This window comes from Elephantulus edwardii, unplaced genomic scaffold (genome assembly GCF_000299155.1).
Source record: "Elephantulus edwardii isolate Elephantulus edwardi_28Jun2011 unplaced genomic scaffold, EleEdw1.0 scaffold00115, whole genome shotgun sequence".
Classification (NCBI taxonomy): Eukaryota; Metazoa; Chordata; class Mammalia; order Macroscelidea; family Macroscelididae; genus Elephantulus; species Elephantulus edwardii.
Window position 1 is genome coordinate 1,815,107 of NW_006399865.1, and position 23,528 is coordinate 1,838,634.

Here is a 23,528-nt window from a genome sequence, read left to right on the forward strand (position 1 = left end):
GGAAACATTTCCCTGAACATGATGTTTCCATGGTCCACACACGTAATAGTAGGTTTGGGGCATCGTTGTGTACCATTTCACTCTTAGCTTTTCGTCTCTTGGTTAGTCATTGACCTCTGTCCACCTTCCAGCTGTTGTGAGTCGTGCTGCAGTGCACGGCAGCAGGAGATTAACCCTAACCTTAACCCTAACCCTGCATCGCTTCTGACTCCTAATGACCCCATGCGACAGAATATGTGGTTTCCCACACAGTCATCTTTGATGGCCTGGGCCAGTCAGTATTTCCTTCCATTGTACTGTATTGTCTGAACCGACTGGGTATCACCTGACAGTGACAGCGCTCTTCATGGAGGAGGGTCACCAGGCCTTTCTCCCACTGAACCATCTCTGACCCTTCAGTTAGCACCCAAACACTAAAACCATTGCTCCCCCAGGGCTTCTTGGACATTGGCATATACAGTCTTTTGATTCAAGGTCCTACATCAAGACGCTTACCCCGGAGAGCCTCTGAGCTGTCCAGCATTTGATGTACCTGGACTCGGAAGGAGAAACATTGGGTGCGGGAAAGCAAGTATCAATGACTGGAAGGAAACCTCCCCTTTTTTTCTTAAGAGGACATTTCTGTGCCTCGTTAATTGGTCCAGGGTGGAATCTCCTCTTTGGGATGTGCTCCTCACCCAGGACCTAACAGTCCTCGTCAACAGCTGGAGAAAGGCCTCCAGCACGTGAGGAAGACAAAGGCTTGCACCTTGAGCTTCGGGAAAGTGATACAAGCCGGAGGGGAGGGAGAAAGCCCGCTTTCATGTCTCTCACTCAGCCCGAGCAAACTCCCTTCTCTGCTTTGCTTTTTGGAAGCAAAACCTTTGCACCTTTTAAGACTACGCTTCCTCGTATGTGGAATCCCTGGGTAGTGTAAAACGTTTGCGCTTTCAGTTGCTGTCTGAAAGGCTAGAGGTTCAAGCCTACCCAGGGGTGCCGCAGAAGAAAGGCTGGTCAGTCCACTGTCAAAATCAGTAAAGCACAGCAAGACGAGTTGCCAGCAGGTCATTCCTACACAGTGACGGCCCCGTGCGTCCCAGAGTCGGCCTGCATCGTGGTGTTTCCTGGTCATTGTCTTTCCAGGTTCACATTGCTAGAGCTTTCCTTCCGCAGCGCCACTGGGGGGGGGGGGACTTGAATCCCTGCCCTCCAGGTTAGTAGTCAAGCATCGCCCATTGGGCATCCCCGGGCCTGTCTCCCTTCTGCAGGTTTCTCCCACTCGGCCTTCACGTTTGGAATCGAAAGCCACATCAGTCAGTCCAACATCAACGGGACACTAGTGCCCCCGGCTGCCCTCATCTCCATCCTCCAGAAGGGACTGCAGTATGTGGAGGCTGAGATCAGCATCAATGAGGTATGTCCGCCCCAACCCCGGGGCCTCCTAGACAGGCTCTGAGCGTGGGCTCGGATGGGGACCCCCATCCTCTCACTCATGGCGCCCCTGTTTGCAGCAGAGTCCTATGCTGCCCGATCCTGCCCCATCTCTATGGCCAGTCCATTTAAGTCCATTGTTGGGGCTATTGGCACCCCCACCTACCCACCCCAGTCTCAGGGTCCCTTTTCTTAACCACTGACCCTTCTGGTGACACATCCAGAATAAGTGAGTTGTGAAACAATAACATCCTCAACATTAGGACAGGTTTAAGTTATTGTTATTAATTGTTCAGTGCCATCCAGTCAGCTCAAAAACATAGGCTCCTGATGTGAACGTCGTCCCGTCCAGGCAGTGAGGACAGCCTGGCCCCATCCCATGTGTACCCAAAGGGACCTGAGAATAACTTGGACCTTTTATGGTTTGGTGATTGGGCCTGTCTTGGTCCCTTAGTGCTGCTATAACAGAAATGCCAGAAGTAGATGGCTGTGAGAAGCAGATTTATTTTCTTGGCATTTAGAGGCTAGAGATGTAAATGCAGGGCATTTCGGGGGCGCTCGGAGGACACTGTGTCCCTGCTGACTCTGTCCCTCATCTGTCCGCTTGTGTTCTTCTTTCCTTAGCGATATCCATTGTGGCACGTATCCCCCCCACGATGCCTTTTCTGTCTCATCTAGATCTCAACGGTGATTGATTTAAGAGACACTTTACACTGACAGAATCTCATTAGCATAACAGAAAAAAAAATCCTAATCCCAAATGGAATTCCATTCACATCTGTAAAACCAAATCTCCAGTTGGTTCTGACTTACATTGACGCTGGCACAGAGTAAAGTGGTTTCCAGTGCCATCAGGGCTCCTTCTGGCAGCTGCCTTATTGGTCTAGTGCTGCAGCAACAGCTTTAACACAGAAGGACAGTCTCCTCAAGTTTAGGAAGCTAGTCATCCAAATTCAAGTGCCAGCTCTCCAGGAAGACCCCAGTGTCCTTGCCTTCCCTGGTGTCCAGGAATTTTCTAGTGTAGGGAGCGGAGTTGTTTTTTGACAGGCTAGAGGGTGAACCTGCCTGTCCATCTACTCACTTTCCTCCTCTTTTCTCTCTGGTGAGATCAGAGGTGTTAACAGGCCACACTTGGGAGAATGCCCCTCACAGCACGTCAGGGCTGGGGTGGAATTAAGGGGTCTTGTGCACCACCCTTCAGTGTTTCCGTCTGTTTGGTCTGTCAGATCATAGGGAATCACTCCACACTATCTTTGCATACATTTATTTGGGGGGACACACACATAATTCAATCACGACAGGGTTTGCCACATATGTCTTATGAGGACATTAGTCAACTCATAGCACTGGGGCTGTCCACAGTGGGTGCTGCCCTATCTCACTCCTTTCCGTCACCTCTCGTCTACTGTGGATCCCTTCCCAGCCCCCGGCCCACGTACCCTGGGTGTGTGGTGCCAGGCAACCCCCTTAGTTCCTGTCTGCCCTAGTGCACCTGCTCCCCTTCTGCTTGGGGGGGGGACAGCGAGCTGGGGAATATGCTTGCTGTGTGCTGACGGGAGTCCTTCCACCAGGATGGCACGGTGTTCGACGGCCGGCCCATCGAGTCGCTGTCACTGATCGACGCGGTGATGCCTGACGTGGTGCAGACGCGGCAGCAGGCCTTCCGAGAGAAGCTGGCCCAGCAGCAGGCCAGCGCGGCGGCCACGTCGTCGGGAGCGAGCACATCAGCTTCGGGTACCTCAGCAGCTGGGTCCCAGAAAAGCATACCAAAGAACGGGGAGACCTCCGTGAACGGGGATGTGAGCGGGGCACATGCAATAAGTAAGTGAAGTGCCATCAGGTGCTCCCTGGCAATCCTGAGAGGTCTGCTCAGTAGGTTACCGTTGGGCACTGCCAGCTTCATCCCAGCTCCCGTTGCTAGGCGCCAGCGAGCCGCCGGACTCATAGTGAGCCCGTGGACAGCGAACGGATCGGAGTCCTGCCCTATTCTCACCATCCCTCATCTGTGTCGATCCATTTTGTTGAGGGGCTGCCTTTCTTCTGCTGACCCTCCTACTGACCAACTGAGTAGAACTGCCCTGTACACTTTCCTTGGCCGCAGTCTTTAGAGAAGCAGACTGCCAGGTCTTTTTCTCGTGGAACCATTGGGTGGGTTCAAACCACTAACCTTTCTATTAGTAGTCAAGTACTTAACTATTGTGCCACCAGGGCTCTTTTGAGTTAACATGATGAGAACAGTGCCACTTGGTTGTTACCCAGTGTAATAAAAAGTTTTCCTTTGTGGGCACTTCAGTCCGCCTTCCTGTGGAGGGATTGATTTCTTCTTGGCTGGTGCAATCAAGTAACATAACCGTTCAGCTGCCAGCCAAAGGATTGGTGCTTTGAACCTACCCCAGGGAGCCCCACCCAGTCCTTCAGTACTCATGAATCCGTGAGGGCACTCTCCTTGTCACCTAAAACACAAGCGTCCTAAATACTCCTTCATTTTGTATTCGTAAGTCACATGTCTTTTCTTGCTTCCTGCTGCAGATAATAATTCAAAACCAATGGAGGTCGATGGGGAGGTTGAGATTCCCTCCAGCAAGGCCACTGTGCTTCGGGGCCACGAGTCCGAGGTGTTCATCTGTGCCTGGAATCCTGTCAGTGACCTCCTGGCATCCGGGTAAGGATTTCGGGTCCCAGGCACGCCAGATGCTGGGGCCTGAAATGACATGCTCGCTTGTCTGAAACCTCAGGGAGCATGGTCTCACCTCACTCTTAGCTCACAGCCTCTGTCTTCATAGTGTATGTGGAAGGCACTCAGAAACTCATGGGCGTCTCATGTTACAGGAACAGAGAAGTCCTTGTCCTAAGACACTTTCTCAGTGGGCCAGGAGCAATGCAAAGACATTCCCCATTCATAAAGGTCTTAGCTTGCGAATGCTGTAATAGACGCAACAGTCTGTGGCTTTGGTGAACAGAAACTTATTTTCTTGCCATTCTGGACGCTAGAAACCCAGATCGAGGGCGCCAGCTCTAGGAGAGGCCCACTCTGGCAGCCTGAGGACAGGCCCTTGTCTCTCTTCAGCTTCTGTCCCTCAGTCCCTTGGTGATCTCCATGTGGCAGGACGTCTGTCTCTCCCATTTGTGTGTCCTTGCTTCTGAGCCTGATATGCTCTTTCAGATCTCAAAAGTGGCCCAAGATGTAGCTCAAAGTGAAAAGGCCTGACAAGAAAAGAAACTCTTCCCAGGTGGGATTTGGTAGAGGGTTTAGGGTGCACAACACAGATTCAGTGACAAAAGGCAGAGATTGGGAAGTACGCATCTACAAAGCGAGGGAAATGACAGAGGCGGGAGACCTGCTAGACGTATCTGAGCACTTCACTGTCTGAAGAGGCGCGGACCCACTAGACGTATCTGAGCAGTTCGTTGTCCCCCTCAGCCAACACTGAGGGTCACTTGCTGTTCTTGACCAGGTCTGGAGACTCGACTGCAAGGATATGGAACCTCAATGAGAACAACAGTGGAGGCTCCGCCCAGCTGGTCCTGAGACACTGTATCCGCGAAGGGGGCCACGATGTGCCCAGCAACAAGGATGTAACCTCGCTGGACTGGAACGTAAGTGTGGCCCATCATATCTGACCGAGGGGGGCTTCCTGCCAGCTGCCTGCGGTTCCCCAGGCCTCACTCCCCATCCAGCAGTGCCGGTGGGGCCTGCTGCCCAGGCTGACCATTCTTTTGACTGTCTCAATCTTTATTGAGGAATAACATATCAAATACGATCCACCCAGCGGGGTGGACACTAGAATTTCCCGCCACATTCTTCCTCTGTTCTCTTGGGCTCTGCATTTGCCTGCTGGAGGTATTTGCACACTTGAGATCATATACAAGACTTGCTCTTCTGTGTCTGCCTGCACGCGGCGCCCTGCTTCAAGCCCCAGTTGTGTTGTAACGTGCGGCATCACTTCCTTTCTCTCTGTAGCCGAATGATAATATTCCCTGAAGGACCCCTGTTGGCACAGTGGTTAAGTGCTTGACTGCGAACTCCAAGGTTGATGGTTTAAACCTACCAGCCACTCTTCAGGAGAAAATGCCTGGTCATCTGCTCACATGGAGGACAGCCAGGAAATTATGAGACAGTTCTTTCCTGTCCTGTGGTCACTCAAAGGCAACCCGCAACAAAACTGCACAGACGGACCCCTGGGTTGGTCCAGCCAGGCTGTTGTGAATAGTGCTGCAGTGAGCATGAGTGTACAAGTTTAGGCCCCTGTCTTTTAGGTTTTGAGGTACACTCCTCGGATTTGGAGTACTGAGCCATTGTGGGAACTGTTTAGCTTTTTGAGGAACCATCAAATGGTTTTTCAGTCTGTTAGGTAGTTGCGGTCCGTTAGTGCAGTGTGGGGAACCAGGCCAGGAGGTGCCCCATGACCGTTCTGGGGTGAGTGTATGGTGTCTGTGTGTCTACACGGATTGGGACACACACCATTCTTCACCTCTTTATTTTCACTTCCTCTCTTGCTTCTTAGATGTTTCTACAAACTCTGTCCTTTCATCACCAAGTCCTGTTTTCAGCTGTATGCAAGCAAATTTCCAAAAATTTATCAAAGTCTTATATGATTCTCTCTAGTGTTATTATTTATGACGTTTAATGATTAGATGCCCAGAAAGCAGAGTGTGGCCACAGGGTTTGTTTCTCCCTGGTTTCCTGGCGAGCCTTTGAGTCCTAATGGAGGAGTCTGGTGGGCAGCCAGCAGGTGTGATGGAGCCACTCTTGAGTTTTGCGCGATGAGTGACTGATGAGAACTCCAATCCTAGGGTAGCAAGGAGGGCACTTTGTGCTCTTTCTGTGTCATGATGATGGAATTCTTTTGACTGCTTTGTGCTTCTTTCTGGCCCCTAGAGCAATGGAACACTGTTGGCTACTGGCTCCTATGATGGCTTTGCAAGGATATGGACGGAAGATGGTGAGTCCTGTGGCCCATGTGTTCATGTGACTGAGTGGTTACACACTTGACTCAAAGGGTCAACGGTTTAAACTGACCAGCAGCTCCGTGGAAGAAAGCTTCTGTAAAGACAACAGCCTCGGAAATGTTACGGGCAGTTCTACTCTGTCCTGCTCGGTTGTGGTGAGCTGGCATGACCCGATGGCACGGGGTTTTGTTGGTTGGGATTTTGTGTTTGCACAGTATAAGAAGCGTGCTGGAAACTTTCCACTGAGTGAAAGTGTCATAGCTTTGAAGCCAACATGTTGGTTTGTTTTTTTGTTTTGTTTTTTTTTCACATAACAGGCAACCTGGCCAGCACCTTGGGCCAACATAAAGGCCCCATCTTTGCCTTGAAATGGAACAAAAAGGGGAATTACATTTTGAGCGCTGGTGTAGACAAAGTGAGTACCACCTGACTGCCTCTCTTTGATCTATAAATGCTTATTTCTTTTTCATCTCTAGATAACATTGTGGTTTCTTTGAATTCTAAAGCACTCTGTTTCCCCTTAAGAAATCAGGTGAACTTGTTTAGAATTTATTTATTTTTGTCCTTTTGATCTTACTGTTATTTTTTTCCCTTGAGTGAAAGGGCTTTTTTTTTTTTTAAATTGTGGTAAAGATACACATAACAAAACATTGACCAATTCAACAGTTTTCACATATACAATGTAGTGATATTAAGTACGTGGTTCATGTTTGCAGGTTTCATCTCTGTCTTGAAGTATTCCACCACTACTAACAGAAGTTCTGTTAGTTTCCTAAGTCCCCAGGCAGCATTCCTCTTTCCTCTCCTGTCGCTCCTGCTCACCACTGATAAATTTGGCTTTCATACTGGTAATTTCTGTCTCATCATAGGAGTCCCTGAGTGGCAGACACTGAACTGTGAACGCAAAGGTTGGTGGTGCACACTCCCCACCAGAGTGCCTCACCAAGCGGGCTTGACAGCCTGCTTCCAGAAGCAGATGGTTTGCCTTGTAACACATCTCTGAGTACAATATGTTGTTTCGGACTCCAAAAGGCTTTTGCATTTGCACGGTGTTTTCACAATAATGAAAAAGATCTTATTAGAGTACTATTTTCTTTATCTTCAACTTCTAAAAAAATTATAGGAAAAAAATAGACTTGACATCAACACAATCATCAGACTCTTTAAACAATTTTATCGTGGATTCAGATATACCAGTGATCATAAAGATGGCCCCAGATAACCAGGCATTCACTTGTGCATGGGATTGCCACGTTTTAGAGCTAAGTAGAAACCGATGACAGCAGGTGGTTGTCTGGTAGGGTCCTATATTTACATGCTGCATTAAGGCAGGGGTCAGTGAACTCCAGCTTCAGGCCAATTTCAGACCTCTGTTTTTATAAATAAAGTTTCAAGGTACACAGCTGTACCCATTTGTGGCTACCATCCCAGCACAGTGGTAGAGTTGAATTACTGCCTTAGAGTCTATTGAGGCCACAAAGGAAAAAAATATTTATCGCTGAGACCTTCACAGAAAATATGAGCCAACCCCCATTCCTGAATATGACCCTCTAAGTCAACAGTTCCTCCGTTCTCTGCCTCTTTTGTAAGCCAAAACACTCTGCTGAAACTTGATTGCTGTGATACACACCTTTTCCTTATCTGGCATTCTACGTTTACAACAATACTTCAAAATCTGCTATCTGACTGTTGTGCACGTTCACAACATATGTCTGGCAAAATAGCAAAGTGTAAAGCGAAAGGGATGGTTGTGGTGCTTAAGGTTGAGTGTCAGTTTGCCTAGGCCACGATTCTCTGTTGTGGCATTCCTGTCAGGATGTAGTCATCGTCTATTTTCACACAACACCAATTTCCACATAAGGACTTGATCTTTGGAGCATAACCCTGTTGGTACGTGAGGACAGAGTGTAATACCAAGTAAAGCTGAGCCGCTGTGGTCGGCACATTCTCTGTTCTCCTGGGTTCCAAAGCTGCAGTGGAGACGTCAATTTAAGTAGGCCTGTACTTGCTTTCCTTCATGGGTGTCAGTCCCCATCAGGGATTATAAAAGTGTAAAAAAGGCTTTGATTCTGAAGGCAGGTACTGAGGGGTTGAAGGGGAGACTGGTGCCAGTCATACCTGGAAGTAGAATATTTATGGTAAAAAAATAGGAATTTTGTTCTCTACAGATTAGTAAGTAGTCTTATTACTTGTTAGTACAGTAAGCCCTTACCGACCTTGCTTCGGGGCGATCTGACTCTGCTGCCCGGCGATTAACCGTCCGATCGGTGGGCCTGCGCCCGTGGTGTCGACGTCGTATACTCTCCATCTTGATCACTCCATCAGCCTTGGCAGGCATGCTCTCAACAGTTACAGAGAGAGAAAATGTAATTTATAGGATGCCTGAATCGATCTTCAGTATTTACCTTATCCCAAGTAACTAGAGTGTTGTCTTGTTGTTGTTGTTGTTATGTGCCGTCGAGTCATTTCAGACCCATAGCGACCCTATGCACAACAGCCCTAAACCCTGTTCTATCCTGCGCCAACCGCACCGCCTCTGACACACCCATCCCGATTACCCCAGTCACCGAATCAATCCTTCTCATAGAGGGTATTCCCCTCCTGCGCTGTCCCTCCACCCTCCCAAGCATGATGTCCCTCTCCAAGGACCCGTCCCTCCTGGCAACATGTCCAAAGTATGTCAGACGAAGCCCCAGAATCCTTGCCTCCAAAGCGTAGCTTGGTTTAATCCTCTCCAAGATGAATCTGTTTGTTTTCCTGGCAGTCCATGGTACATTCAGTACCCTTCTCCAGCACCACAGCTCAAAAGCATCCACTCTCCTTCTGTCCTCCCTAGTCACTGTCCAACTCTCTGATGCATAACAAGCAATTGCAATTACCATGACCTGTATCAGGCGCACCTTAGTCTCCAGAGAGACACTGTTGCTCCTGAGTACCTTAGAGAGGTCCCTAACAGCAGACTTTCCCATCGCGATACGCTTTTTGATTTCCTGACTGTTGGTGCCAAGAGTGTTGACTGTGGAGCCGAGCAAACTGAAGCTGTGAACACTCTCAATCTCTTCGTCATCCATCCTGACGCTGCTAATTGGTCCAGTGGCAAGAATCTTTGTCTTCTTGACATTGAGCCTTAGTCCATACTGAAGGCTGCAGTCCTTGACCCTTCGCAGCAAGTGCATGAGGTCCTCCTCAGTTTCAGCAAGCAGGGTTGTGTCATCTGCATAACGGAGATTGTTAATAGATCTTCTACCAATCCTGATGCCACAATTCTCCTCATAGAGCCCAGCCTCTCGGATAATCTGCTCTACATACATGTTGAAAAGGTATGGAGACAGGATGCATCCCTGGCGTACACCCTTCCCAAATTTGAACCATGCAGTGTTACCCTGCTCTGTTCTGACTACTGTCTCTTGGTCCAAGTATAGGTTTTGTATTAGCACCATTCTTCTCAGAGTCAGCCACAGTTTGTTATGATCCACACAGTCAAATGCCTTTGCATAATCAATGAAACACAGATAGACTTAGAGTCGTAAAAACTTCTGGATACTTGGGTTGGTTTGGTTTTTTCCTCTAACATAAGCAGTGTAACCTAAACATTAACTGATGGCATGTGTGAAAGTGTGTCGTAGAATCGTGAAAGGTCTGTTTGCATCATCCCCACAGTGGTGGGTTTCTTGGTGGGTGGCTGCATTAAAAAATGAAAGCTGTTGGTGGCACAAGAGTTAAATACTCAACTGCTAACTGAAAGGTTGGCAGTTCGAACCCAGCAGTACAGCACGTCCACAAGAGAAAGCCCTGACAGGCTCCCCCCACAAAGATTTCAGCCCAGAAAACCCTGACTTCTTGGCACATGGAGTCCCTCCCCACCAATGTTTTTCCAACTTTAATTGATCTGGAACTGGTGCTTAAGACACTTCTGTGAGTCTTCCTGAAAGTATCTACAGTCATTGGGAAATGAAGTACATTCTCAAAAAAGAAGTCGTTATTCTTGTGACGTACAAAAGACGTTCCTGCTAAGGTGGCCATTGCAGTCGATTGAGAGATGTCCTGGGAGTCTGGTCGAGCTGCCCCCAGCAGTTTCCCTGACACTCTGCTTGCTGACAGGACCACGGGAAGAAATCAGGACTGACTTGCTTTCTCTAGGCAGGTACCTCTCCTGCCAGCTTCCCCAACTCCACGGAGATTCCCATCCTCTGCGATCCTGGACCCACCAGTTCATGGGGTGTGCAGTGGGGAGTTTCTGAAATGCCAGCCTCTGCAGCTTTGCAGTTGGGAAAGAGCCAGGAAGACTTTGCAGATGGGCTTTGGTCAGATCTCTCACTTGCCATCGTTTCAGATAGAGAGAATGCCAGGCACTTGGGGTGTCCAGGCGCTTGTTTGTACACGTAGCACATGCAGTTCAGTGCTTCACTGTTGAGTACTGTCGAGTCAGAACCAACCCATAGCTCACCCTTCCGTGGATTTTCACGGGTAGTAAATTGCCTCTGAGAAGACTGCTCGTCTTTTTCCCGCCAAGCAGCTGGTGGAGTATAGTGTACCTTTGCTTCGGCAGCACTGTGCCTTACCTCAAAGCTATCTCAGCTCCCTCATCCTAAGTAGGTCTTCTAACCAAAAAAATAGGTGGTTCAAACCCACCCAGAGCAACCTTGAAAGAAAGGCCTGGAAACCTGCTTCTGGAAGATTCTACCTTGACCCTGTGGAGTGTAGTTCTGCTCTGTGCACACAGGATCTACGCGACATGATTTGGTGTGTTCTTGACAGCAACTGGGAGCTTTGGCACAAGTTGATAAACACGACGTCATATTATCTCATGAATACTTTTGTATCAGTTCTCCATTGAAATTGAGTGGAATAAAATGTGTTGTGAACATGGATTTGATAGTTACCTATTCCTTTCTTCCCCCAGTGTGGTTGTCGGTAAGTGCCGTTGAGTCAGTCCCAACTGCTGGCGAGCTTACATACAGCAGAACAAAGCACTTGTTGGTCCTGCACCACACTCACAACCATTGCTGTGTTTGAGCCCGCCGTGCAGCCTCTGTGTCAGTCCAGCTCGCTGGAGGTCTTCTCTCTGTCACTGACCCCTACTTCATCAGTCATGCTCCACGGTGCAGCCCCTTCTGTTCACATGTCCAACGAGCATGAGACAGTCTTGCCATCCTGGCGTCGAAGGAACCTTCTGGCCACACTTCGTCCGAGACACACTTGTCTGTTGTTTTGATCCAGTCCATGGTATAGTCAATGTTCTTCACCAATACTGTGATATAAAGGCGTCACTTCTTCAGTCTTGCTCACTTGTCCTGTACATGCTGTTGTGTGCTGTAAAGTCAGAACCGACCCACAGCTGCCCCTCCGGCAGGTTTTCCGAAGCAGCAGATCGCACAGGAGGAGAGTGTCCGTCCTTCTCCCGTGGAGCAGCTGGGAGATTTGAGGTGATTAAAAGTACTATGGCTTGGCTCGCTTGCACCTTAGTCCTAAAATTCACATTTTTGCTTTTTTGCAATTTAAAGAATGACTTTGGAGCAGATTTGCCCCATCTGATGTTCGATTTTTTTGACTGCTACTGCCATAATCATCGATTGTGGACCCAAGTAAAAAGAAATCCTTGGCAGCCACAGTTTATCATGGTACCACTTATTTGTGCTTCGTACTGTAACCAGTGGGAAACTTAGAATGGTCTTCCTAGCTCTTCTTACGTCGTTCTTGGATAACGCTACCAGAGAAAGAAGACGAGGGCTCTCTGTCTTCTTTTGTATGCTACAGTTTGCTTTCTTTCTCACTCGTTAGAGAAAACTTTGCAAGAACAGCTACTAACTTCTTTTGTTTCCTGAGTGCAGACCACAATAATTTGGGATGCTCATACCGGAGAGGCCAAACAGCAGTTTCCTTTTCACTCAGGTGAGTATGCTATGATATGTCTCTTCCAGTCGCTGTGAGTTGCTGAGCACATAAGCCCAGCTGTCAAGGAGGAAACGGTGCTCCTAAGGCTTGAAGGTTATGAGTGCTCGCTTACCCACCTGTTATAGAGTCTGAAGGCATGGCGGAGCGCCCACTGCAGTGTTGGACTGGGCTTCTTTCCCCTGGGATCCAAGAGGATCCTGTCTAGGGCTCCAGGACCACCCCCGAGTTTGCAGAGTCATGCGGAGGACTCGGCGGATGGTGGCTTACATGGCACGGTCCGCAGAAGTAGGAGGCACATAGACCGAGTCTAGGTCAAGCAGGCCCAAACTTCCAGGACTATCTCTCATGGAACCACACTGAAGACACATGTCTCTAAACAGATGTGACGGTTCACTGGCCAGGAAGCTCCTTAGAGATGCTGCACCCAGAGTTGAAGGAGCTCTGCTCACGCAGGCACCTAGCAGAATCCCAGACCCCCAGAAGGAAAGTAGGTGTTGAGCGTCAACACCATCGTGCAAACAATCTGGGCACCGTGGCCAGATAGAAAATGCTGGGAACGCCCCTGAGATCCCCGTTTCTGGGTCCTTCCAAGGTGAACACTTAGATCTGTGTGCACAGATAGCTGCTGCTGCTCGGGGACCAAGCCATACACTTTTAGGTGCCTGGGACCACCAGGTGTCCAGAAATTCCAAAAACATACCACACCAGCCAAAACAAAAAGATTGTTAAAAGGTAGACAGAAAGCTAACAGAAGGAAGTAGGTTCCCCATCCTTTGGAGGGAAGTCTCTTCCTTTTGGGGTCTTCTCTGAGTGTCAGGTGTAAACATTTTCTTGGTTATCCGGCCACTGGCAGCTGTCCTGAGGACCTCTATATGTGGAGAATGGGGTCTTGTCTCTTTGGACACATTTGGGTGCCTGTGTCTGTGGCACACACAGCCTAATATTGACCATTAAGTGAGTGTTTCCGTTTCCTAGAGCTGCTGTAACACAGCACTGCAGGCAGCGTGGTTTGTAAGGCGAGAAGGGTCTTCACAGGTCGAGAAGGCAGAAGTCTAAAGTTAATATGTGGCAGTGCTGACCTGTGAGGACTTCCAAGGGAGAAGCTGGCCTGGTGCCTGCGGGCGTCCCCTGGCCTCCTTGGACACACCACATTTCTCCCTGCCTCCCGCTTCCCTCTGCGCCTTTTCTTTTTTAAGGATCTCACTCAGGTGGGATTAGCACCCCCTCTGCTTTTGCCTGACCTCCTGTCCACCTAACTGTTCACAGCTTTGAAGATTGTTTCCAAGCAAGGTCATTTTCACAGGTACCAGGGGTTAGAACTTCTCTATAAAGCTTTCCCCTCCCCTTCAGGAAGAGCACAAAGCCCTACCCATGATGTTTAGTTCATTCACATTACTGTGCAGGTATAGGCACATTTCTAGAACGTTCTCATCATCCCAGTAGGGAGCCCACTAAGGAGTTGTTGCCCATGCCCCCTGCTCCTCGGCCCTGGCATCCCACCTGCCTTGTTTGCATCCCTGCGTGTCCTCTCCATGCTGGACTCTGGCTGCCCTGTGCCTAGGACTCTGCACACCTGTCTACACAAACCCCCCAGAACAGCTCGGCCCCAATTCCTGTCACCCGTCCACAGCGCTGCTGCGATGCACAGGCTCCAGGGGCCCTAAGTGGCTCCAGGGGCAACTTAGACTTGGTCAGCCCCTGACCACAGAGGTTCCATGGTTGGCATCTGGGCTCTCGGGAATATGGGACTCCAGCTTGACTGTGGGGAGTCAAGACCCAAAATGTGGAGTAGTGAAGGGAAAGCCTTGCCTCATGGACAGAGCGAGTGGCATTTCAGAGAATAGGTGCTGGCCTCAGCAGGCTGGTAGAGTCAAGTTCACATTGTCCCCTTTCCAGGGGGCACCCATGGAGCCTACTCAGAACTCGGGCCCCTCCTGCCTGTGTCTCCTCTTCCCTGGACATGGCCTCGTTCATCCTATGTACGCTTTGTCCCTTCTGCCAGCACCTCATCGTGGGGGAGCTAGGTTTTCTGCATCTCACAGAATAATCCTCTCAGTGGAAGGGCGGGTAGGAGGGACGGTTGTTTAAAACTAAGTCCTAGTGGGGCAGTGAGGCAAGTATTAGGCTGCAAACGGAAAGGTCAGTTACTCAAACACAGCAACTACTCTGCAGCTGAAAAATGTGGTGGTCTACTTCTAGAAGGTTTCAGCTTGCAAACCTGCTGGGGCAATTCTGCTGTCCTGTGGGCTTGTTAGAAGGCTGACTTGACAGCTGTGGGTCTGTCTCAAACACTAAGTCCTCCCTCCACAGCATTATCCCTGAAAGAGGAGGCAGGCAGCCACAGACAGTGCTTGCCCGGCAAGAGGCGTAATGACGTCTCCCTGGGGAGGCAACTGGTCATCCCTCTGGATGTAGATGGGGGGGGCAAGGTCTTTGAAGGAAAGGAACTGTGCCCAAGCTAGGAATGTTTGTCACTGAAGGATTAGGCGTGGCTTCTTGACTGTGCGTGCACATAGGTGTTCTGATGCACGAGCTCGCTTCTGTGCATAACTGACTAATGGACGCCGTTGTCCTTTCTCCCCGACAGCTCCTGCTCTCGACGTGGACTGGCAGAACAACAACACTTTTGCCTCGTGTAGCACGGACATGTGCATCCATGTGTGCAGACTCAGCTGCGATCGCCCTGTGAAAACTTTCCAAGGGCACACAGTAAGTGGGACTGCTGAGCACTGGACTCGAGTTCGGGAGGCAGTGCCAGTAGGTGGGAGTTGCTGCTTCTGTGGTGTTGCTGTTTGTCATGTGCCTTCGAGTCAGGTTCTGGGCCCTGCTCTATACTGAGCCAGACTCACTTCCTCTGACACACCTACCCTCATTCCCCTGGTACTGTGTCACTCCATCTCCTCCAGCGTCTTCCTCTCCTTTGTTGTCCCTCGACCCTTCTAAGCATGACATCTTTCTCCAAAGACTGGTCCTTCCTGGCTACATGCACAAAGTACGTGAGATGGAGTCTCAAAATCCTTGCCTCCAAGGAGCAGCTTGGTTTCACCCTCTCCAGGACAGATCTGTTTGTTCTCCTGGCAGCCCATGGTATATTTAGTACTCTTCTCCAGCACCACAACTCAAAGGCATCAATTCTTCTGTCATCCTTTATCATTTGTCCAGCTCTCTGATGCATAGCAAGTAATTGCAAAGACCATGGCCTGGGTCAGGCGCACCTTAGTCTCTTAAGTTCACAGGGGGTTGGATTAACCCAGATGTGACTAGGCATTAGCAGTGGTATTGAGGAGATGAGTTGAGAAATCAAGTGAAAGAGAATTTTGTTTTGGTTTTTAAGAAACGTGAATTAGGCTGGCACATTATGTATGGCAAAGTGGAAGAAAAAAAGAGTTTGGAAGCCCTGTAAAGGAGCCTTGGTGGTGTAGTGCATAACTAACTGACTGAAGATCTGCTAACTGAAAGATCTGCAGCTCGAATCCACTGGTCACTCTGCAGGAGAAAGATAGGTAGTCTCCTCCAGTAAAGATTCAGAGCCTCAGAAACCCAGTAGAGGGTCATCCTGCGTGGGAACTGACTTAATGGCAATGAGTTTAGTTTGGGAGTTCTAAGCCTTATTGAAGAACTCTGGTGGTGGAGCTCTTCGAGAGTTGTGCTGCTAACACAGAGGCTGTGCGTCCTTGCCAGTTCGAATCCACTAACCATGCCGCAGGAGAAAGCTAGGAAGTCTCCTCCCATTTGACGTACAGCCTCTGAAATCTGCTGGAGGGTCACTTTGCACTCCACAGCAGTGCGCTTCAGGTCCTCTTTAGTAAATCCAGATGGGCTGCTGGCAAAGCTGACCCAGGCACTGCTGCACCCTGCTGGAGAGTGGTGGTCCATGTCCTAGGCTTTAAAAAAAAAAAATAGAATATATAGATATATATATAGCTTGACACATGCCAATTAGATTCTTCCAGTTGTGTAACCAGAGTTGCTCGAGACCTTCCTTTCTCTTACAGCATTTTTCTCTCTTTCAGAATGAGGTCAACGCAATCAAGTGGGACCCTTCTGGATTGCTGCTCGCATCCTGCTCTGATGACATGACCTTAAAGGTAGATCACTCGCCCACCCCTGATGTGAACACTTGCAAGGCTGATGCTCGTCGCCCACCTCAGTTATTATTTTGTTACTGTGCACATGTTCTGTCCTCTGTTATTTTTTTTACATGGCTAACTTAGTTAGTTATTTGAGTTCTTGGGTGGTACAGTGAATACACTCAGCTGCTAAACAGAACGCTGGAGGTTCGAACCCATCCAGGGATGCCTTAGAAGGAAGATGGGGCAATCTGCTTTTAGAAGTTCACAGCCATTGAAAGCCCTTGATGATTAAAGTTCATCTAACTAACTCCTGTTTACCATCTGAGGATTCTGCGGAGAACCCCAGCCTTCCTCTCACTTTGCCCCCCATCGCTTCTGTCCCCTTTGCTGAGCCCATTCTGGAGTTGAGGATGCCACTGTGTGCTCATGGCTCTCTCACTTGCCTCCTCAGATCTGGAGTATGAAGCAGGATGTGTGTGTCCATGACCTGCAGGCGCACAGCAAAGAGATCTACACCATCAAGTGGAGCCCCACTGGGCCAGCCACCAGCAACCCCAACTCCAACATCATGCTTGCAAGGTAAGAGGAGCCTTGTGTGTGTCTAGGCAGCGCCCTGGTCACCAGAGTTACTCTCAGACAGAGAGAGCTGCACACTTAGCTGTGCCATGATGCAGATCACATCAGGCCCTTCCCAGCCACATGATACGGTAGTTCTCAGACAGCAGCTTGTATGACACAGAGTGCTTTAGCCATCAGGCTGCAAGAAGGCTGACATTATATGGCCAGGTTTCAGGCACATTGCTCTGGGGGCACATTCTGTTCAAACAGAGAAAGCAAACGAAGTCTTAGCCTCAGACTTGGGCCTGGTTGTGCTTGGTCAGCTTAGATGTGCAGGTAGCAGGATGTCAGAGTGATGCTGGAGGTTACCCTAACTCTGGCGCAATGGTTAAGGGCTCAACTTCAGGCTGAAAGTTTGTCAGTTCCAATCTCCCCAGCACTTCCATGGGAGAAGACTTGGCAATATTCTCTCTTAAATATTCCAGTCTTGAAAACTCTGTGGGGCAGGTCTCTCCTGTCCTGCAGAGTCACCATGAGTCAGAATGGACTCAGGAGCACCACCAACAGCCAATAGCAGTAACCTGACCATTTATAGAGAGGTTCCATCAGGACCAGCATCCCACACTAGCATCACAAAGGGTGTAGTGTAATGACGGCCTCCCCAGAGCCAGTTACTGCCCGCTGCAGCAAACTATACAGTAGCTCTTTGACGTGGTCAGGCCCATTAAGATCCACTCTCCAGTACTGTGTTTTCAAAGGCATTTTTACAAGAAGAAGCTGGAACAATGCTGAGACTGCAGACCAGGCTGGTTAGGGGTCTGGAAACCGTAATAGGAAGGGCTGTGGATGTCGACTTACCCCAGAGAAGAAAGAACATGGGGAACTAGCCATTTTACCAAGAAACAGAACTCAAATGATTGTGTCTAAATGGTCACCTAAGTTACCATGGTGTAGCACATACTAGTCAGATTCATTTGTTGTTTGGTTTTTAATAAGATTTTATTGTCTTTGCAGTGAAGGTTTACACAGCATTTGAGGTTCCCATTCAAATATTTCTCTACAAATTAATCAATGATATTGGTTCCATTCTTCACACTGCCTGACATTCTCCTTATTTCCCTTTTGGTGGTTCTGTTTTTATTCATCTTGTCTCCCTGTCCCCTTCCATTCTCATCTTTGCTCACCCTTTGGTCTTACAGAGATCATTTGTCTAAAAGAGCACGAGACTCACGGATAATGGTCATCATTTTGTGAGCCAATTTGTTGTGCAACAAGAAGTTGACCTCAGAGGCTAGTTCAGTTTGAAGGTTTGAAGACTGTCAGCCTCAGGGCCGTAGTCACAAGGAACCCATCAGTTTCAGCCTGTGCAGTTGGCCTAGTGATTTGGTTTGGTTTTAGGAATTTGAGGTTCTGTCCCATGTTTTGTCTGCTGTCAGAGTCCTTCACTTGTGACCCGGTACACTCGGATCAATATTGGTGCTCAGGGGTGCTTTTGTATCACGTGGCACCCAGTACGAACTTCTGTTATCCTTTTTTTGGGCAAGCACAGAAGGGCCCTGTTAGGGTGTCTGGAGTCCCCGTCGAGAGATGGTATGACAGAGCAGCTTTGTGATGTGCACTGCTCTCTTCTATTTGAAAACTAAAATGGGATCGAGTATTTGGATGCGATCATGTTTTAATTCTTGCCGGATTAACATTTTCAGCCATTTGATTTGTGGGTTTTTTTCCAAATAAGGCTCTCTGCATTTGGTTAGCTGGTAATAAGAGATTTTTAATTTTACATTGTAATCACACCTTAGAAAACTTAGTAACTATTCCGCAAAAATACATGTCTTCTGTACCTCTAGATAATGCTCGCACTCATTGCAGTGGAGTCAGAACTGGCTCATAGCTGACCCTGCAGTGGGTTTTCTGAGGCTGTAAATTGCACAGGAGACAATTGCCCATCTTTCTCGCATGGAGTCGTTGGTAAATTTCAAACCGCCAGAGAAGAACCACTTTGTACAGACCTCGCCACCAGAGCTCCCTGCATACCTGTGCAGAAAAAACTTGAACTAATGATGCAGATTTGCATTTATTTCCTTGGACACCCCATCAAAAACACGGGACAGAGTTTGTTTTATGGGTCTCTTGAGTGGTACAAAGAGTACTGTGCTCAGCTGCTCACAAAAAGTTTGGAAGTTCAGATCCACCCAGCGGTACATTGGAAAAAAGGCCTAGAGATCTAATTCCAAAAGGTCAGCCACTGAGAGCCCTCTCTGCCACATGGGGCTCACCAGGGGCTGTAGGGTGACTCCATGGCAGCTGGGTTTCTGGTTGGTTTTAAAACTCTGGCTTTGTTTTCACTACATCTGAGTGACATTTTACGAGAGAATATTCACCAGTTTACTATCTCTCCCACCTGGAAAACTTGGAACAAAAGACAGCTTGTTAAAACAGGGACAAACGGACATGTTCCCAGCAATCGTGTTTTCTCCACTGTTTTGCCAGTGCTTCGTTTGATTCTACGGTTCGGCTCTGGGATGTGGAGCGAGGCGTCTGCGTCCACACACTCACGAAGCACCAGGAGCCTGTCTACAGCGTAGCCTTCAGTCCTGATGGGAAGTACTTGGCCAGCGGATCCTTCGACAAGTGTGTCCACATCTGGAATACTCAGGTAATCCCCAAAGCCATCACAGTGCATGTTGCCAATGACCCCGGCTCTGAGCAGCAGCCCTTGATGTGCCCAGTGAGCTGCTCAGTTGGATGGCTGGGAGCAAGACTGCCCAGGTGGACCCCAGCCCCAACGCCATGTTTCCTCTGCTTCATATAGGCCATGGGGTCTTCCCCTCAGTGCGCACATAGAACACTCAGTGGATCCCTCTCCTAGGAAAGGGTCCAGTTTCAACTTTCCCTGGAGCTTTTAGCCATTAAACTCAGAGATCCTCACTTTTTCTGAGCTCCTGGCATCTCATCTTCAACCTGTATCATTTTCTTTAGCCGTGAGTGGTCATCTCACAAAAGCATTACCCAATAAATCTCCCTCTAGAAACTGAGCCGGGTGCGGGTGGGGTGGAATGGGTGCGCTTCCACCCGAGTTACCTAGAGTGGGGCAGCTGCCTAGGGGAATGTCATCCCCAGGCGCTCGACCTTATTTAGTCTGGAAGTTGATCATACCCTAAGGAAACTCTTTTCAACCAATTGGTTACATTATGGAGAGTGATGACCTTATTTTTACATTTAAGATTGTTATGGAAAGTCAGCACACTGCATTATGGAGAGTCACTGTGTTACATTATGGAGGGTGATTACATTGTCTTAACACTGCATTGAGGAATAGCAACTAGTCTATTGTTTGAGCAAATCACTGCAGCTATAACCTAGGCAAGTTGACACATCACAAAAAGGAAGAGCCTCAGATAAAAGATGTTTCAGCCAAACTGATGGGGAGTCCTTGAGCCAAAGTTGCTCATCACACAAGCCTGGTGTCTCGCAGGCCTAGGCCTCGCTCCCTCCGCCACACTGTCTGGCCTGCCGCTGCCCCCTTGGCCTCTGCGGGAATGTGACAGTGGACATGGTGAGCAGTAGGAGTTCTGAGCTGCGCATGCTCACCGCCACCACAGATGTTCTCACTCATTCCTGCATGTGTTTGGAGGTGTGCTTGGTAAACTACCAGGTTAGAATACTGTGTACTCCAGAAGTGTTCCAGGTTCATGCTCACATTGTGTTTCTTGCTTTGCCTTGCAGAGTGGAAACCTCGTGTACAGCTACCGGGGCACCGGTGGCATCTTCGAGGTGTGCTGGAATGCACGTGGGGACAAAGTGGGTGCCAGCGCATCTGACGGCTCTGTAAGCAACTCCAAGGGGTTACAGGACCAGTGTGAGATGGGGAGGGTGACAGTAGCTGAGCCCCGAGAGGGATGGGCTAGCCGTGTTTGCAGGGGGCTCTTATCACTAGGCCTGGTGCTCAGCCAGTGCCTGTCACTCAGCAGGTGCCACCAGGTGGACGTGAAGCAAAGGAGACTTTCCAGCTGGTTCCCATTTGAGTTGAGCGCCCTGCCCCAGCCTGGGAATAGCCAGTTTTCATCTCTTGTGGAATACCATTTCACTTACTATTTTTACCATTAAATTAGTAGTAGTCTGCTAGCATAGGGGACACTTGTCAGCAGTGCCTGGAAGTATTCTGATTTGCCACAAGTGAGAGAGGTGGAATTTACTATTCAGCGCCCTGCACGGTGGACAGGATGGCCCCAACCACAGAGAGAGGACAACTAGGAGGTGGAGGTGCGGGATGCTGCTCCACACTCAGTACACGGGAAGGCCTTGACAGCTAAGAATGTTGTTAGTTTCCATCAAGTTGGCTCCAACTCATGGGGACCCTGTGCGTGATAGGACAAAATGTCACCCCTCCCTGTGTCATGTTGACGGTCATTTGCGTGCTGAAGTCCACTGTTGTTGTGATCAGTGTATGATGTTCTGACTCCCTTCCAAGCCAGGGGGCTCATCTGCCAGCACTGGCTCAACAATGGTCCACTTTTCACTGACTCAACTTCAGAGGAAGATATCTAGGTTTTCTTCCTAGTCTGGCTTGGGCCCTATAAGTTTCACCGAAACTTGCCCACATAGATGACCTTGCTGGCCTTTGAATTGCTGGTGGCGTAGTATCCAGGACTGGAGCAACACATAAACCGGCACAGGGCATGCTGAAAGTTGGCAGGACCCAGGTCTCCTGAGAAAACCTTTCTCATCAGACTCTTGAAGGAAGTGAGCCCTCTGCACCGCTGTCTGATCGTACACTAACTCATAGCCCAGCATTCATTTCCATGGCGACTGTCTGTCTTTTCCTCACCCTTAGTATCCCTGGTGTTAGGAACAGAATTGTTCTCCATGATGGGGACTATCCCGTGCACTGTATGGTGTAGGGCAGCATCCCTGGTCTCCACCCACTACTCAGTCTCTCTTGGGAGCTGTACTGTTCACTGTAGGCTATTGAGCAGCATCTCTAGTCTTTACTCACTAGTCATTTTGTGAGGTAGAGGCCATCGTGTAGGGCATTGTGTAGCATCTCTCATTTCTACCCACTAGAGGCCAGGAGCATCACTCCCTCTAAGTTGTAACAATCAGAATGGCCTTAAAGACTTTACCAAATGACCTGGAGGCAGACTTAGGAAGGTTGAGAGTGCTTGAAGATCCTGACGCTGTCGGACGCCTGCCACCATGAAGTTCAACCCTTTCGTTACCTCGGACCGCAGCAAGAACCAAAAACGCCACTTCAATGCCCCTTCGCATGTGCGCAGGAAGATCATGTCCTCCCCTCTGTCCAAAGAGCTGCGGCAGAAGTACAACGTGCGCTCCATGCCCATCCGCAAGGATGACGAGGTGCAGGTGGTGCGAGGACATTACAAAGGTCAGCAGATTGGCAAGGTAGTCCAGGTGTACAGAAAGAAGTATGTCATCTACATCGAAAGAGTGCAGCGTGAGAAGGCTAATGGTACCACAGTGCATGTGGGCATTCACCCAAGCAAGGTGGTTATTACCAGGCTGAAATTGGATAAAGATCGGAAAAAAATTCTTGAACGTAAAGCTAAGTCTCGGCAAGTTGGAAAAGAGAAAGGCAAATACAAGGAAGAACTAATTGAGAAAATGCAGGAGTGAATGCAACCTGAGGAGCAACCGCAGTTTAACTAGATTTCCATCTGAGTATGCGTTCTTGTGATGTTCCAAAATGACCCTCTCATTCAGAAGTGATTATAAATCTGCCTTTGCAGTTTTGATTCCTATTTTTAAGAATAAAAATTGAAAATGTTAAAAAAAAAAAAGGAAGGTTGAGAGCCATTGTTCTAGAATAGTCTGTCCTGAGTTGTTCTTTGCTGGCTCCCCAGCCCTCGGACATGCAGCACATAGTAGGTGCTCACTCCTTGTTTGCTGTGTGATGCCTGGATTAACTGGTTCGTTGAAGATCAGAAGGTTGTGCCCAAATTCGATCTGACTCATCTTTTTGCAGTAATGTGGTTTGAGCCACCAGAGGGAAGGGACTTTATGTGCAACTAAATAACAGCAAAATAACTCTCACACTTAAGATGGGTAACAGAGAACTGTCTTAAGTCAGAGTGACTTTGTTCTCTTTCCTGATTTTTTTTTATACTGGATTTTTTTTATTCTAATTTCAGTTGAACAAGTTAAATTTCCTTTGATGATCAAAGCATTTAATGGCATTACTCTGAAATTATTATTCATGTTGTTATTGATTGCTTTTGAGTCAAGCACGACTCATAGTGACCCTTTGAACAAAAGGGCTGAAGCCCCTCTACAATCCTCAACATTTATCAAAGTTCATAGAGTTTCCGGAGGCCTGTTGTTCAGGAAGTGGATGCCACTCCTGCTTCCAAACTCTGAAACAGAGGTCAGCAAACTGTGCCACAACTACTGAACTTTGTCACTTTAGTGTGAAACCAAGCAATTGACATAAAAGCCAATACATAAAAGGTTGTGTTCATGTTTTAATAAACCTTTATTTCAAAAAGCCGGTGGAGGGCTGGATGTGGCCCAGGGACCAGTATGCAGACTGCGCTCTGCAGATATGATGAATGTTGTCTCTCACGTTAACAGGCTCTCTGTCTTTCCTTCCAGGTGTGTGTTTTAGATCTGCGGAAGTAATCACAA

General features: G+C 48.7%; 1 protein-coding gene across 1 annotated transcript in view; it reads left to right on the plus strand.

Annotated features, from left to right (window-relative positions):
- The window catches only part of TBL1X (transducin (beta)-like 1X-linked), a 48,705-nt gene extending 25,177 nt beyond the window's left edge, over positions 1-23,528 (plus strand). The window contains exons 2-14 of the mRNA XM_006892355.1: positions 1,248-1,393; positions 2,982-3,231; positions 3,940-4,072; positions 4,866-5,007; positions 6,290-6,353; positions 6,678-6,775; positions 12,192-12,252; positions 14,843-14,964; positions 16,269-16,343; positions 16,780-16,907; positions 19,377-19,542; positions 20,613-20,714; positions 23,496-23,528. Coding sequence (XP_006892417.1) covers positions 1,248-1,393; positions 2,982-3,231; positions 3,940-4,072; positions 4,866-5,007; positions 6,290-6,353; positions 6,678-6,775; positions 12,192-12,252; positions 14,843-14,964; positions 16,269-16,343; positions 16,780-16,907; positions 19,377-19,542; positions 20,613-20,714; positions 23,496-23,522 — 1,514 coding nt within the window. The 3' untranslated portion in view covers positions 23,523-23,528. The remainder of the gene's footprint in view (positions 1-1,247; positions 1,394-2,981; positions 3,232-3,939; positions 4,073-4,865; positions 5,008-6,289; positions 6,354-6,677; positions 6,776-12,191; positions 12,253-14,842; positions 14,965-16,268; positions 16,344-16,779; positions 16,908-19,376; positions 19,543-20,612; positions 20,715-23,495) is intronic.